This window comes from Plectropomus leopardus, chromosome 16, assembly GCF_026936395.1.
Source record: "Plectropomus leopardus strain MGB_pleo_1.0 chromosome 16, ASM2693639v1, whole genome shotgun sequence".
NCBI lineage: Eukaryota > Metazoa > Chordata > Actinopteri > Perciformes > Serranidae > Plectropomus > Plectropomus leopardus.
Genome location: NC_142191.1, coordinates 10094050 through 10109666, shown reverse-complemented (window position 1 = coordinate 10109666; position 15617 = coordinate 10094050). Strand labels below are relative to the sequence as shown.

The following is a 15617-nucleotide window of genomic DNA, read 5'->3' as shown; positions in this document are numbered from 1 at the left end:
ATGATTCAACTCATCTTCTCAAATTCAATCAACCTTAAAGTGTGACACTAGCTTTTATAAGTTAAAACAAATAGTTTATTTTAGCTTCCTGTTTAAACCATTTAAAGAAAATATCTTTAAAATAACCTTTTTAACCATTTATGCATCACACTTACAATTTGTTAATCACCATAAATTTACTATTTTAACAGTTTATCAAGTAGGATACTTTTAGCTTCCTGTTTAAACACCGTAAAGAGTAGTTTAAGCAAACTATAGAGAGCCCCGGGGATGACTTTTTCATGTAGGTTGACGCGGAAGTTAACTTTGACCTGGTTCCCACGTCAAAAACACTATGGGATTTTAATCTTGACAGATTAACACCACTTTTAAGATTTTTGAAGCCCAAATGCAAGAACTTACAGTAGGTAGTTTTTAGCAATGTAAAATCTGCAGAACCAAGAGTTGGAACCAAAACAAAAAGTTGGAAAGAAACACAGTCACTCTCAAGAACTGAGTTACCTGCTGTGAAACGAGCCTCTTTGAATTTGACTGGGTGACATTGTGAATATGCAAATGTGAGGGTCTGCCCTGAGGCCAAATGGTCCAGAATTTAGAATACTATTGAAGCTAATTTTCCTCTATTTTGGGTAATTAAGGATACTACAGGATCGTCCACAGGCTCCACATCAGCCTCATGTTTAAGCTGTCTGCCCTGGCTGAGCCCGTCTGCCTTCAGCTCAAAGACGATGCCCGAGAAAATCACTCAGACACGAAATGAAAGTGTTACATTTTGCTTTTGCTCTGGTTTAGAGTTTATACTGTAGTTTAGGGTATTCTTCTGATGCAAAAATGACACTTTGCAAAAGCAAGAAACATGTACTCTTTAGTGTAAATTGTAAGGTTAATTTGAGGTTTTCTAGGGGGAAATTTTCTGCATTTAAATGTAACTTTTGCTTTTAAAACTACCATCACAACCCTACCATTAAATTTGGCCCTGCAAACCACAAGCACATCACACGCACATGCCCCAAATCTAGACAAAATAAACAGAGGCACACCTGCTTTAATCCAACACCAAACACCTTGTTTACAGCAGCAACAATATCACCAAGCCTGTATAATTGTGTCTTTGATAGCAATATAATTTGACTAATGATGCCGAGCCAAAGGAACAGGACGAGCAGGTTGGACTGTGCTTGTAATAACAAGAGGAGATGCGACTTACAGGAAGCTGCAGAGCAGGCCTGAGGAGGATTGTACAGACCAGTGGAGATTAGGCTTCATGGATACAGTGAGTAAATGCAATAAACACTAAAAGGCCCTTAGTACAATGATTTTGAGGGCCACCAGCAACACTTAAGTACTTATAAAACAAAAAAATTAAAACTGCCTTAAACCTCATTTGGCTTCGTCTTCTTTCTTTCTTTTTTTTTTTTTAAGTATCTCGCATTTAAAGCTCACAAGTAAAGAAAATGAGAGGGAATAACATGTAAATTACAGCCTGTTTCATACTAAACATTCACAAATGGACTTTTAAAGGGACACAACGCCAATTTTATAAAGGGAGTTCAGTTCGGAGAATACTACTCGGCCTGTGAATCATGTTTAATCAGCCCGTTCTCGTTCCCAACTGGTCAAATACTGGCGCCTCGTGATTTCTGCATCAAGCACTGATGCAAAAAGCCACCTTCCATAGTGGTAAGACATGCTAGCAGACGGTGTCAGTTTATGATGCGGCTGGACTTCACCTGTCACAGCAGTATGATAGTTTGAAATGCTGCTGATGATGAAGTGACATAAGGAGCTAGAAAGTCCCTATAGGACTGGTTGGAGGGACAGTGGATGGATACAACAAACCCGATGGATACAACTTTCACTTTTTGTTTCCCATATGAATGCTAAGTCAAATAATGATGTTTGTCTAAATATAAACCACGTGCAACTGCTAAAAGTAAGGATAATTGCCTTGACCTTGACTTTTCTTTTTTTTTATCTTCACAAGGGTGTGATAATAAATCATTCGAGAATTTCTTTAACTCTTTCTTTTGTACAAGCAGAGTTTTTTGGTCACAATGTTTATGGGTTGCACTGCAAAGCACCTCCTGAGAATAGATTCAAACAACATAAACATCAAGAAAAGACAGGAAACTCTACACAGTTTGGTGTAAAAACACTCACTGTGCCATAATGCTTCTACGTGGACATGAACATGTAACCAAGCCCTCAGTGCAACCAGGCTGCAGCCACCTGCATAATAATCAGCTGCTGAGCCTTGTGTCAAATGGCCAGAGCACACTGAAAAAACCCAATGTACATCATGTACTTTTCATATGCTAAAAGCTCTCTGATCTGCCCACACATTCTTACACATATTTGCAGTATGCAAATTGCCGAAAGCTTCCAACAAATCTGTGTGCATACGCACCCATTAACCCCCCAATAACCACTAAATCACCACTCAGTGAAAGTATGAGCTCAAATGGCTGCAGCACTAACTGTCCATCGTTCACGCAGAAACAGAGCAGGTGAAAAGTGGCAGGTGTGCCTCTGCAGTACCTGAGGGTTGTGTATATCACTCAGTCAGAGGGATAGGGGTTAGGACAGCAAGATAACATCTTTACACACACACACACACACACACAGACAGACACACACACAGACACACACACACACAGACACACACACACACACACACACACATATACACAAATACACTCACAAAGGCAGAGGTGTAAACAGGTTTTGCTCCTGGATATTGATCATGTACATATTTGTTTGCAGAGTGTTTGTGAATGTGTGGGCGTTGCATGTCAGAGATCGCAATACAGCATGACAAATTAACCCTTTATTTCCCCTAAGTGTACGCTTTAGTCATTTCACAACACACACAGTGCTGCATGGAAACCACCTGCTGCACAGAGACACTTAAATGCAGGGATGTATTGGAGTGTAAACCCGCCAAAAAACATTTTAAAACGAATTTTTGGGCGTAGGTCTAAATGCATAACTTTTATGATCAAAACATTTATAAAATATTCAAGATTTAATAGAACACATCAGTGAAATTGCAAAAGTACTGATTGTTTGGTGATGCCCTTTAATGATCTGGAGGTCATAGGTTATGTTTATATTCTTTATTTACCACTAATTCACTTCAAATTTTTCCCTTTTGGAGATTTAGTGAACCTTGAGCAAATTGGTTTGCTTTCTTTTGAAAGCACTGGAAAAATGGCAATGAGCAATTCGGAGGGAATTAGATTTAGATTTGGAAAAAAAATACTTTTTAATCAGCTAGATATAAATGTCCAAATAGCTATATCTATAATTATAATAATTATACATTTTAAAATATTTTATATAATTAGTGTTATTATATTTAAGCACCTTTTTCAGTTCATTGCGTCATTTGTTGTTTTTCCCTTTTTTGTGCTAATTTTCTGGTAATTTTTATGCTTTTTACATATCTTCTGCTAACTTTTAGGTCACTTTCTCTTAAGTTTCTCATCACTTTTTTTCCCACACAAAAATGTTGGCCAATTTGCTCTGGTTTCTAAGGGATAAGGGTAATAGTATACTTCACTGCCCTGATTTTTGTGCATCATTTTATACATGTTTCTCTGTATTTAGCATATCTACTATACGTCAGTGCTGATTATACAGTGTTTCCCCCGTTACAGGGTTTTTTTGGGGGGGGAATTTTTCCTTAGACGATGTGAGGGTCAAGGGGCAGAGGGATGTCGTATGCTGTAAAGCCCTCTGAGGCAAACTGTGTTTTGTGACAATAGGCTTTATAAATAAAATTGACTAGACTTGACTATGAGGTCAATTTTTCAAGAAAGACCTGAAAACATTCATGGTCGAACAGCCACGCAACAACCATACCAGAGCAACGCGCACCATATAAAGCCAGACAACCAATAATCAATTCACAATACAATCAATAAGACAACTTAACAAACATCAAATAATGAGCTTTAAACTTTTCAAAGGCAATGACATAATTCAGCTTGAGGGAGTTTCAGTTCAAGGTACCTATTACCTGGAGCTGCTCCTTTAAAGGTTTGTGCATACCGTACTGAACATATGGAGCATTCAAGGTTAAGCACTCTGTGAAGGAAGTCCATGTGATAAAGAAAGTATGAGTATGAAATGTATCACTAGTGTTAAAGGGTAACACACTGTGGTAGACAGGGCATCTAGGCATCTTTTTTAAACTATAGCTATCTTGAGTTGAATGTAAAATTAAAACATTTTATTACAGTATATCTTGCAAGAGTGTAGGTTTTGTTTCAGCATTATGGTGGACACATATGGGGGGTCTTCTGCCAGCAAATTTTGTGCATCAAATTTGCATTTTTGTGAATCAATTACTGCCTTTTCTGCATCAATCTATGGTGTAAATGTCTTTAATTTGGGGGGAACAAAAGCACATGTCTTATTATTGAATGTGTCGTGTCCCCCTGCATGTCCCCTGAAATCTACACTATGCTGCCTTTACATGTAGCATCTGTTAGGAATAAGGAAGCGAACAGACTCTGTATGGGACAGGAGCAACAGAGGAAAAGGGGGACCTCTACTGTGCACAGGACTAAGGCTACATTTCAGGTTAGTGTTCTTTTTGCAGTGCGGTCGCAACAGAGGAAACCAGAGGGGCACCTTGGTATGTCAAGGGTACTTTGGAGTGCCCCACACCAACGATGCGGAGGGCTACTTCTTTGAACAGGATGGCTGATTTGGTGGTCTGTCCATATGGTGGCCTGTACAGTTTTTTCTGTACCTAAGTTAGAACTGAATCTAAATTGTTTTCACGTGTTTTGCTTGAGCACAGAGGGTGGGCAGGTCCAGGTCTCTCTCACATATTTTTTGAAATATTTTTTACAGTCACTCTTTTCTTTCTTTCTTTCTTGGAACTTTGATAAGAGATTTTACACTATTTTTTTTCTCCAAAGTTCAGTTTTCTAACATTCAGTTACCCAATTTAATATACTTATGACCCTTATTATTTGTATTTTTGCACCCAAATTAACGCGTATACGCAGGTTTTTATAAACCCAGGAAAGCCTGCTTAAAATAGGCAACAGACTCCTTTCCCATTGTCAGTAGAGCAAAGCTGTGAACACAGCTCTGCAGCAGACGAGTATGTCTCTGTGCTTTTTAAAAAAAATTTTTTTAATGATGTGCTGCATTCAACGTCACAGATGGGACTGACAACAGGGTTAGTAATTTGTGGAAAGTAGCATGGAGGCTAGTGAAAATATTACGGTGGTTACTTCTTTTTTATATCTCATACTTATTCAGTCTCTCGTTACAAACTTGGTGCAGACTAAATTTGGATTGATTGCCAGCAAAGGAGCTAAAAGTAGCACGTCTGCCTGAGGGTTGTATTTCTATCACTGCTGATGCAATCCAATCGGAGCTGGAGCCGATAAATACCGTGACTACTACACAGTCATTTGACCGGGGAATGAATGCTGACTATAATTTTCCCTTTTTTTTAAAAAAAAGGCATATGTTAACAGGTGTTAGTGGGTTTCTTGTGCGGCAAGAGACTGACTTTAAAAATAGAAATACAAAACTTTGTTCTCATTGCAAATGAGAACAAAGTTTTAAAGCACATTTATAACAGCAATACTGACTAACAACAGGAGATTAACCCTTTCAGTGCAGAGCACAGATGCCAGACAGAGAAGGTAAGACAGGCGCAGCATATGCACACCACAAGTTTCCTTTTTCACTTTCTTCACACAAGGTCTTCACTCTTTGTCTCATAGCAGTGGAGGGCTCAGATGTGATAACCTTTTCAAGTAAAAAATAAAGGTGTATTCCATCATTCATTCAACGGCAAAAAAAAAAGGCGCTTTTTCCAGGTTTGCATTTGGAGGTAGATGCTTATCGTCACGATGGGGTGAATGTTTTTAGAGAGGGAGTGGTTGGCTGACTGTCATTTAAGGGGCACAAGAGGGGGCTCTGTTTGCAGTGTCAATATTTACAGTGACACACGCTGGATGACTACTGACTGACTGAGGGGAATTGTGTGTGTGTGTGTGTGTTTGAGCGGGACACAGTAAGACGTAAAGACAGAGTGATGAGCATGAATGGATGTCAGATGTCATGCTCTGATGAACAGATTTAAGTCTTCAAAAACAGAACTTGTATATTGTTTTTGGAGAGTGTGTGTGTGTACTATTATACCCAAAGCAGTGGGAAAAAAAGTGGTAGGATTAAAAAAAAGGCCTCTGCTGCTCCAAAAAGTAAAGTTTAGAAAAGTTGACCAGGGCGGTGCAGTGTGATTTAATAAGTGACCAATCACAAGTGGACTCTGTCACACTCTACAAGCCTCTTTTGCATTGCAAATCAGAGATATGGAAATGAGGAAGGGAGACACGGCCTCACTACACTATCGCTCTTGTTCTACGTGCTTTCCCTCTTTTCCAGTATTTACATTAGCTGCACATATCTTCATTCTTATCTTTTGAATACTACATCCCCATTAATCCTCTTAACACTGATATCCCTTTGTCTTACTTTTTTGACTTTCCTGCTATATTTGCTTTCTGTAGGAGGGTTATTTTAAACAGGTGAGAAAATGCTGCAGTATCCCATGATTCAACAGTGTGACTCATTCAGCTTAGTGTTCTCTTTGTTTGTCCTGCAAACTACAACTCAGCTCAACTCCACGCTGTTTGATTTCAGCCTGTCTTTCTTCTTTCTTTAAGGGTTTTGTGTTTACATATGAGCTCATAGCCCCCGGCTACACTTGCACATCTGAAATCATCCATGTTGATTTGCAGGTCGACGACTATTGTATTTATACTGTAAACAAAGAAGCAGGGAGAGGCACCCATAATGTGCCCCCTGCCATGAGGAGCGCCTCTCTCTCATGCACAGTCACTGGAATGATTTTACTGCCCTCTAGCGGTCAAATGTTTCCTTTTGAAATTCAGTCACTTTTCACACACACACACAAATACACGTGGAATATCTACTGCATTGGATGTTCATTGAAAAACATTTATTTAATTGTTCACAGTGCTCAGAGGTTGGTTGTCAGAACATAAGTGTACAGTCAAAAAGTCAGATTGCAAACATCTCTACTAACTCACCGGACTAAGTATTAATTTTTTGACATCATGAGCTTCATTTGAAAGGTTTCATTTAAAAAGATTTGATTATTATTAAGCAAAAAATAAGAAATAAAAAATAAGTTCTTAAAGGGACAGTTCCCCCCAAAATCAAAAGTACATATCTTTCCTCTTAGCTGTAGTGCTATTTATCGATCTCGGTTGTTTTGGTTTGAGTTGCTGAGTGTTGGAGATATCGGCCGCAAAGATGACCGTCTTCTCTCCAATATCATGGAACAAGATGGCATTCGGTTTTTGGTGCTCAAAGTGCCAAATTTGAAAAACTCAACACCAATGTCTCTTTCCCGGGTAACCAAAGTAAATCCACAGATGTTGTTGTGAACAGCTTCATGAAGGAACTATTTTCTTTGTACCAAACTACACCCACCAACCATATCACAGCGCAGAAGGAAGCTTGTATCTACTTAGACGACATCACCAGGAGCGGCGCCTGACTTTAAAGTAAATTTGATACAGTGGCTTAACATAAAATTTTACCTTCTGAGTTCGTCACATTCATTAAACTTTTTACCATAGATCTACATTGTAAGGGATGTCTGTATATCAGTGTATTTTTCTTTTTTTAAGCAACATAACCTCTGTGAAATGACTATCGCGATTCGGTCCATTGAGCCCAATAAAGGATCTTAAGTCTATCAAGTCGATTACAACATTTTTATGCCCATTCAAGTAACCGCTCCTCTGGTGGAAGTTAGTCGCACAGCTGCCATTAGTCTCTAGTGCCCTTGCTCTATGGGACCAATGATGCAAGCAACTTTAAGCCCAACATTAAACCCTGTATCCAGTTCTCTTTATAAATCCAGACAAGACACTCATGACAGGCCGCGATAAAAACATTACTGTAGTTGTAACTCTGTAGAAAGAAAATAGTTCCTTCATAAAACTGCTCACAACAAGGTCTGTGGATTATCTTGAAGAACTGGGTCATGATTTCTGTAAAGAGACATGCTGTTAATTTTTCTCTTTTTTTGGCACTTTAAGCACCACAAGCCGAGTATCATCTAGTTCCATATATTGGAGAGAAGGCAACTCCAACCAAAAAAATCTAGATGGATAAATAGCACTACAGGTAAAAGGAAAAAAAAGTATTTTTGATCTGGGGGTGAACTGTCCCTTTTAGGTAGTAAGCATGTACTGTAGCTTTGTGTTGTCATATAATGGAAATCTGAACACTTTCAATTCAAAGACAACTGGGCAAAATCCATGTTCGGTGAAGAACATGTGAAATGACTGACAGCTCCAGAAGAGGCCACTAAATAGACCTCATAGTGGTTCTCAACTGATGATCATGAATGAACTTTGAGCTATTAAAACATGGATAAGAACTGCTTAAAGTTTGGGTCTTCAAAATGGGGTCAGCGACCCCTAGGGGGTTCTCAGAGTTAGAGCAGGAGGGCCGCCAAATTATTTGACAATTTATTTCAAAAGGTGTCTTTTTTTTTTTAATTAAAATATTATTTAAAATATACAATAACATGAATCCAACATAAACACATATTTTTGAAAGTGGAGTTTCTTTTCTCAACTATCAGAAAATCAAGCAAACCAGCAAAACTGCAGCCTGAGGCTACATCTGCCCGGTTTAACACGCAACTCAATTATATACAATATATGTAGTGAAGGGTCCCTGCTCTGTCTCTCTGTCAGCCTAAGGGTCCTAAGCCTGAAAAACGTTGAAGACCTCTGGCTTACAAGTATTCAGAGAAAATGTTAAATTAAGCGTCTACAGCTCCATGACAACTGGGATCACAAACAAAAATCACATGATGTGTCCAAAAGCTCCACATCCACTAATAAGAGACCCTGTGAGATCGTTTCACACGGTGCATCAGTCTCTGTGTTGATCATAAACACATGAACAAAGTAGGGAAAAAAATGCATTTAAACTTCAATCAGTAGTGGCACTAGAGGGACTCACTTGTGCCAAAAAGGGGGATATTTTCTACTTAATTCTGAATATTGGGCACTAAGATGACAATCCTTGAAACCATCAGGTGAATGTCTGCACTACACTTCCATAAATTGATGTAAAAATATGGCCAAATTCAGACAGAAGTGTACCATTTTTACAAAATACAGTAAAACACAGTACATCTTGGAGCCATAATAATATGTTGACATAAACAGTAGGTTGCTGAATGATTTTACAGCGTTACACAGTATTTTTTATTTAGTAGGTCTGGTGAAGGGATAGATGCCACATGCAGGTTAGCTACAGTATTAAACTGTAAACATCACATTACTGTAGAATACTGTAAAAAGTTGACGGTTGTACACTGTTGAAGTAAACAGTGTAGTGACACCCTAAAATAATGGTATTATGCTGGTAACTAAAGCTGCCAATAGTTTACAGTTATTTTACAGGAACACTTGTTACAGGGATGTGAAGATGGTGATTATACTGGTGGACATCACAGTTTTATCTGGGGAAGAGCTGCAACAGGGGATTCGTTAATTTAATAAAATGGTCACTTTTTAATGTGTATGACCCTTTAAGGGAGTAAAAAAGGGAAAACTTTTGTATATATGTATGTATAATTTACAGTCATGCCAGTATGTCTGTTCATTTTGCCATTTTTTGTGTCCGATCTCATGATAAAAGCTACTGTACTGTATACATAAGACCACGTGGGCCTTTACAAATCTCTTTTAACCATCACAGTAAATTGACTGATTTTGGGATTTTCTTAAGACAATGATAATCATAGTGAGTCTGTTATAATCATCATTCTGCCATAAAAACCTGTATTCAACACATTCATTTCTACGCACTTGTTGGTGTTAGTGAAGCCAGTGCGGCTCAGTGACCCTGCACCAGTGTTGTTTCTGAGAGGTATTGAAATACAAGACAGCCTGAGGCCTCCTTTCTCGACTTTCCGTTTGTCTACACTACGGCAGCAATGTGTGACTCACAAATGATAAAATACTGCCTTTTTAGGTAGTATACAGTAACTGCTGCTACACAAGTCCTGTGAGAGAATCTGTGATTCCCTATCACAGCAGAGACGTCAATAACAGTGACAACAGTGTGAACTGTAGACAATATAGCAGCAACCATACTGTGGGAGTTTCAGCAAAGCCAATAGAGTGCTTTAGTGAAAACATTATTTACTTATTAAACTCCAGAGCTATAGATATAAATATGGCCAGTGACTTTACTTTATTGCACTGCACCACATAGAAAAGGCTTAAAAACTGTCAAAGACATTGTTATATAATTGTTTTTTTTTACACTTTTTATGAACATAAATTGTTGATATAACTGTGATAATCTCATATAATACACTGCATCCAGAGTATAGTGTGTGTTGGCTGGGTTGTTCGAATCATAAAGCTCTCAGGGAAGACGTGGGCTTCTGTTAGCACCGTGTATTATACACAGCCTCGACCATGCCAGACAGGAATCATCACGTGACAACTTTAACTACACACATATAGAGCAGAGTGATTAAAAAAATACTGTTTTATATCTTTACATCCTACACTTGGACCAACTAGTAGTTAGTAATTGTATATATGCTTTGATTTGGGTCCATATGGTTCAGTTTCACCATTGAGATTATGGATATATAAGTATCATTTTAGATGATGAATTGTACATATCTTCATTTTTTTATTTTCTTGATATTCACTGCAGGGTGCTGTTAGGGGAGAAAAACAAATCTATAAAGCATAGCATCACAATATTTTACTTGGCAATAATGTATCGATACATAAACACTAAGTAAAGATTTTTTTTATAATATAAATGATTAATATTTCAAATAGAAATTGAATGTTTGGTAGCCTACTTGAATAATAAAATCAATTTCATTTCAGTCCACTAGATACATTTCGCTGCAATAAAACTGCAGTGAGATGAAAAGACTCTTATCTTATCTTTTAAGATAAAAAAAGAAGTTTTTAAAGAACTTTTTAAATATTGCATTGTGTCTTAAAGGGTAACTTCTATATTTCTTAACCTGGACACTTATTTTCTCATGTTTTTGTGTCTTAGTGATTAATGGGAACAACCATTTTTTAAAAAACTGGTCCAGTATTGAGTTACAGATGGTGACACAAGCTGCAATGTAACCACCCTGGACTTTTGTGCACAGTCAATTTTTGTCCACTAAAAGCCTGTTTTTGCCACTGACAGGTTCAGACTGGTATTCTGAGTGTCTGACAACATTATGAAGAGGATTACTTCAGAGAGGTAGACCTGTTTGTCAAAGAGTAACATCCTTGCTGCTTAACCCAAATTGCTTTCATTAAACCCACTAGATTTCATTTATATAAATGGTAATTTTCTGATTGTAAATCACTTTACTCCAAGTCAAAAGAAACAAAATAAAACTAGTTAAAACCATCTCGGTTCAACTTTTCCATTGTTCCAACAATCACCAACTCTGGTTTTGCTGAAACAAACTCTGTCTTTACTCAGATAGATGTGAAAATATGCCTGCTCCGTACATGCTTAAATTACTGTTTATTTAAATGGAGTTTGGTAAGTTTGGTAAAGGTAATTTCCGGCTATTTCTAGTTTAACAAAAAGGGTCTTACTCTTTACTAAAAAGGTATACCTCTGCAGGGATCCCTTCGAAAATATTGCTAAAAATTTACTATAACAATCTGAGCCTGCCAGTTGGGAAAACAAGCACTTTTAGTAGATGTAAATTGACGATGTACAAATGCTCTAAATTGTTATATTGCAGCCTGTTTCTCAGCCGTTAGCTGCATCCCTCTTGCTCAATACTGGACCTTTTTTTTTTTTTTTTTAGTTGTTCCTGTTTGCTACTTAGACACAAAACACGTAAAAATAGGGTGCAGGTTGAAAATACCAGTTACCCTTTAAGTGTCATAATCCTATTGTTTCATGGGGCCTCTGATGATTCTTACTTCTACTGCAGTGTTTAAAGGATGAAGTATTAGAAGTATTAGAAATAGAGGTATTTGCAATTACTAATTGGCCCAAGTCTATTTGTGACATAACATGCAGTGCACATAGTACCTGCAGCAACTGTAAAAACATAACGTATAAGAAATATAAGAGCCTTAAAGAGGTAACAGAGCCGTGAGTGGATGTATCAGAACAGTACATTTGCACCTTGACATTGCTCGTTGGGTTTAAGACCCAATCTGACCCTGACAATAGGTGAAAGACCGAACAGGAGGCGAGCTGCTACAGTACCGGGACTGTGTGTTTCAGTGTGCTGGTATGGCTGAAAAACTGCAAGAAGCTTATCCAGAAAATGATCCAACACTTTTACAAAATGTGTTTCACAGACAGACCAGGTTAAGGCTTGGTTGTATATGAGCTTGTAAAGTGAGGTTATCAGATAAATAAATGCACCCAGTAAGTTGTTACAAAGGTAACACCAGTGTGAGAGTTATATTTCCCAATACACAGCAAAAAGACATTGCTGAGATTTTGGCATGTGAAGTGCTGAGGTCACAGTATGTACAGATTATACTGTTTTATAACATTACATGAACACGTTAAAAAAGAATGGCCCCGAATTGTTTTCTCCACAAGTCCAAAAACATCCAGTGTTCGCACATCTCGGCGACACCAGCTGGAGCCACTTTCTGTCACTCGTTAATCGTATCAGTCAGTTCAGTCAGTCAACAGGTTACCATGTTACAACAAAATACAGTTTACAGTACCGTGACATACCAATTTAGTGAGTTAAAAATGCGCTTCAGTGAAAAGTAGACAAGTGAGACACTTGTACAAAAGATCATCCAATAGAAGTGCAAGCTGTACAAAAAGAGGAAAAGTGAAAAGAGTGTCATTCAGTCTAAAAGTTTAAAAAGCATAGTATCGTGGGTATATTCATATATTCCTCTTTCATATATTTTATGTCATCTCTCCTGGCACAGTCCAGCTGTATAGAATTTTGGCTTCTTCATTGTTCTAGCAGCAGTGTTCAAACATTTCTCCTCCCTGATCCCTCTTCTGCCGTCAGCTTTGACCTTTTAACGCCTGCCAGATATCATTGGGTTAAAGAGCAAGGCATGACTTTGTCAAATTGGCATATATTTACTAAGATAATGCATCCATCTGCATGACCGTGAATCTCTCCATCTTCAATGCTACAATCCTCCGCTCCAGCAGAGGGCGCCATTTCTCCTTTCATCCAGTACTCCCACTCACAGAGCCTGCGAGCACCCAGCAGTGGGAGAAAATAAGCTGGAGGACGAACAAGGAGGTGGATAAACACTCCACTCCTCCATTTACAAAGGAAGATCAAACGCCTCAAGAGGCAAGAGGACGATTAAGGGATTTCCTCCCCCTCTCCTCCTTCTCCTCCTTCAGGCTCCTCTGAGTGGGAGTGCGTGTCTGACGGTGTGTGTGCATATCGTAGGCGGCTCCAGCGGGCCTTGTTCTTGTGCAGGTGACCCATCATGGTCTGACTGAGCGAGCTGGGCTCGGTAAAGCGATGCCACTCCTCAAACAGAGGCTCCACGATGTAGGAGATGAACCCTGAGAAACACACGACGAAGGTGGGTCATCTCTCAATAGGTAAAAAAAAACAGTTTAGATCTTTACTTCGAACATCCCAAATAAAATGGAAGAATAAGATAAAATATGCAAGAAAAACAACACAAGAATACTCATCAGACATATTCAGTAAACAATATAAGTATTTCATGTCTGAAAAGGAGCCCGCTCCCCCTTTTTCTCAATTTAAATAAAAAATTATAATTTTAAACATGAATATTCCAAATTTCTGCCCCGATTTTCACCATACACACCTTATAATAATAATAATAATACAATTATTTATACAGCACCTTTAAAAACACAGTTTACAAAGTGCTTTGACAAACAAGGCAAAGCCGAGGCTGTAAACTCCAGAGTTAATGAAACAATTTAGTAAATAATGCCGACAAAGGGCAGACAGGAGTGAAGGCAGAATGAAGTAGGGAATTTGGTGCAGAGACATATTAGATAAATACGGTAACATAAAGGCAGAAGACACAGAACACTGATAATAATAACAATAATAATAAGCATGTAAAAAAAATAAATTTGAGGCTAAAATTAAAAGACAAAATAAAAATTTAAATAAACAAATCAAATTAAAAGATGAGTTAAAGGACACATTAAAAAATAACTAAAAAGAAGAATTAAAAGAATTTAGAGATATCTACCATGATCAAATAAAACAAGACATAAGACAAAACAAGACCATATCAATCTGAATAAACACACACACACACACACACACACACACACAAACATTACAAAACAAAAGCACACATTAATGCAGGACACCTTTATAATGAAACAGCATGCAGTTTTTGGAGGCACTTGAGTACTCACCTATCTGAATGGCTGGGACGGAGTCTGCCTGCTGGTTACACAGAGGACTGATCTCCATGTCAAACTTTCTCTCCAGGTCACCTTTAAGGTTAAAAGCCATAATTCATTATCCACATGAATAAAAGAAAAGCAATAACATCATAGGATGCAGATGCAGATCATCATTAAATATGTAGGGTGATATCTTTAACACACACAAAAAACACACAAAAAAGAAAGTATATTCTTTTACGCGGTTCAAACATCAATATTAGCCATAAGAGTTTTAAGGTATTTATACAATTACTGCAGAGACCATCTCTCATCACAACTTGGAAGCTTGACTTTTTCTGTATATCCGACATAGTGGTAAATAATACAAATATGTTTGAAAACATAACAAATACGAATGCCAAAAATCGATATTTCATGGAAATGAACCCTAAATTTAATGGATAGGGCTGTACCGAATAGTTGCAATCTGCATTCCTGACCACTAGATGCCACTAAATCCCCCTAAATCTTAGACACTGGACCTCTAAATCTGGTATTTCTTCACTGTTAGACAGGTTGAGACACTTAACAGCAAGAGCTCCAAAACAGGAGCCCACAGCGGAACGAAGGCTTATCGCTTTACACACAAGAGATCCTACTGGGAAGGAAACTTACCGGCACAGGCCCAAAGACTAGGCCTCTTGCAATGGATCCACCTCCAGTGAGCAGGTTATGTAGCTGTGGCTTTCTCCTGGTTGGTGGTGTTGGCGGTCATAACGCAAAACAGGCAATATTTTCTGCTAATGCTAGCAGCAGATCCACCTGCGGCAGGCTATCCAAACCAGGATAGCTTGACGGGGCGGTCTGGTAGCAATCTAACAGCGCCATAAATCATTGAATAAAGTTGATTTATTTAAACAAACTAACTCAAGATTTTGTCTGAGTATTTTGTGTGTGTGTAATGACTCCATGAAACATGACAACAGACATTCAAAACTTTGTTTCAGAAACTCAAAAAAAATCCTCGACACAGTGGTATGTTGCTGACAGCGTTTTTAACCCTCATACAGCCAACGCTGCAATTACACAACTGTCTTAAGTTGTCCAGTAAATTTTTTTTAGTCATCTTTTAATATGTAGCAAGGGGAGTTGAACTGTGGTCTTACTTTGTGGTGGTATTTGCTCTAAAAATAATTTTGAGTCAGTCCCTT

The 15617-nt window shown here is 38.1% G+C and overlaps 1 protein-coding gene across 2 annotated transcripts in view; it reads right to left on the bottom strand.

Annotated features, from left to right (window-relative positions):
- Positions 1-6968: 6968 nt before the first annotated feature.
- LOC121955426 (3',5'-cyclic-AMP phosphodiesterase 7B-like) overlaps positions 6969-15617 on the bottom strand; it is a 31965-nt gene continuing 23316 nt past the window's right edge. For both annotated transcript variants that reach the window (XM_042503382.2, XM_042503381.2), the window contains 2 exons: positions 14434-14514; positions 6969-13590 (listed from right to left, as the gene is read on the bottom strand). In XM_042503382.2, coding sequence (XP_042359316.1) covers positions 13382-13590; positions 14434-14514 — 290 coding nt within the window. In that variant the 3' untranslated portion in view covers positions 6969-13381. The remainder of the gene's footprint in view (positions 13591-14433; positions 14515-15617) is intronic.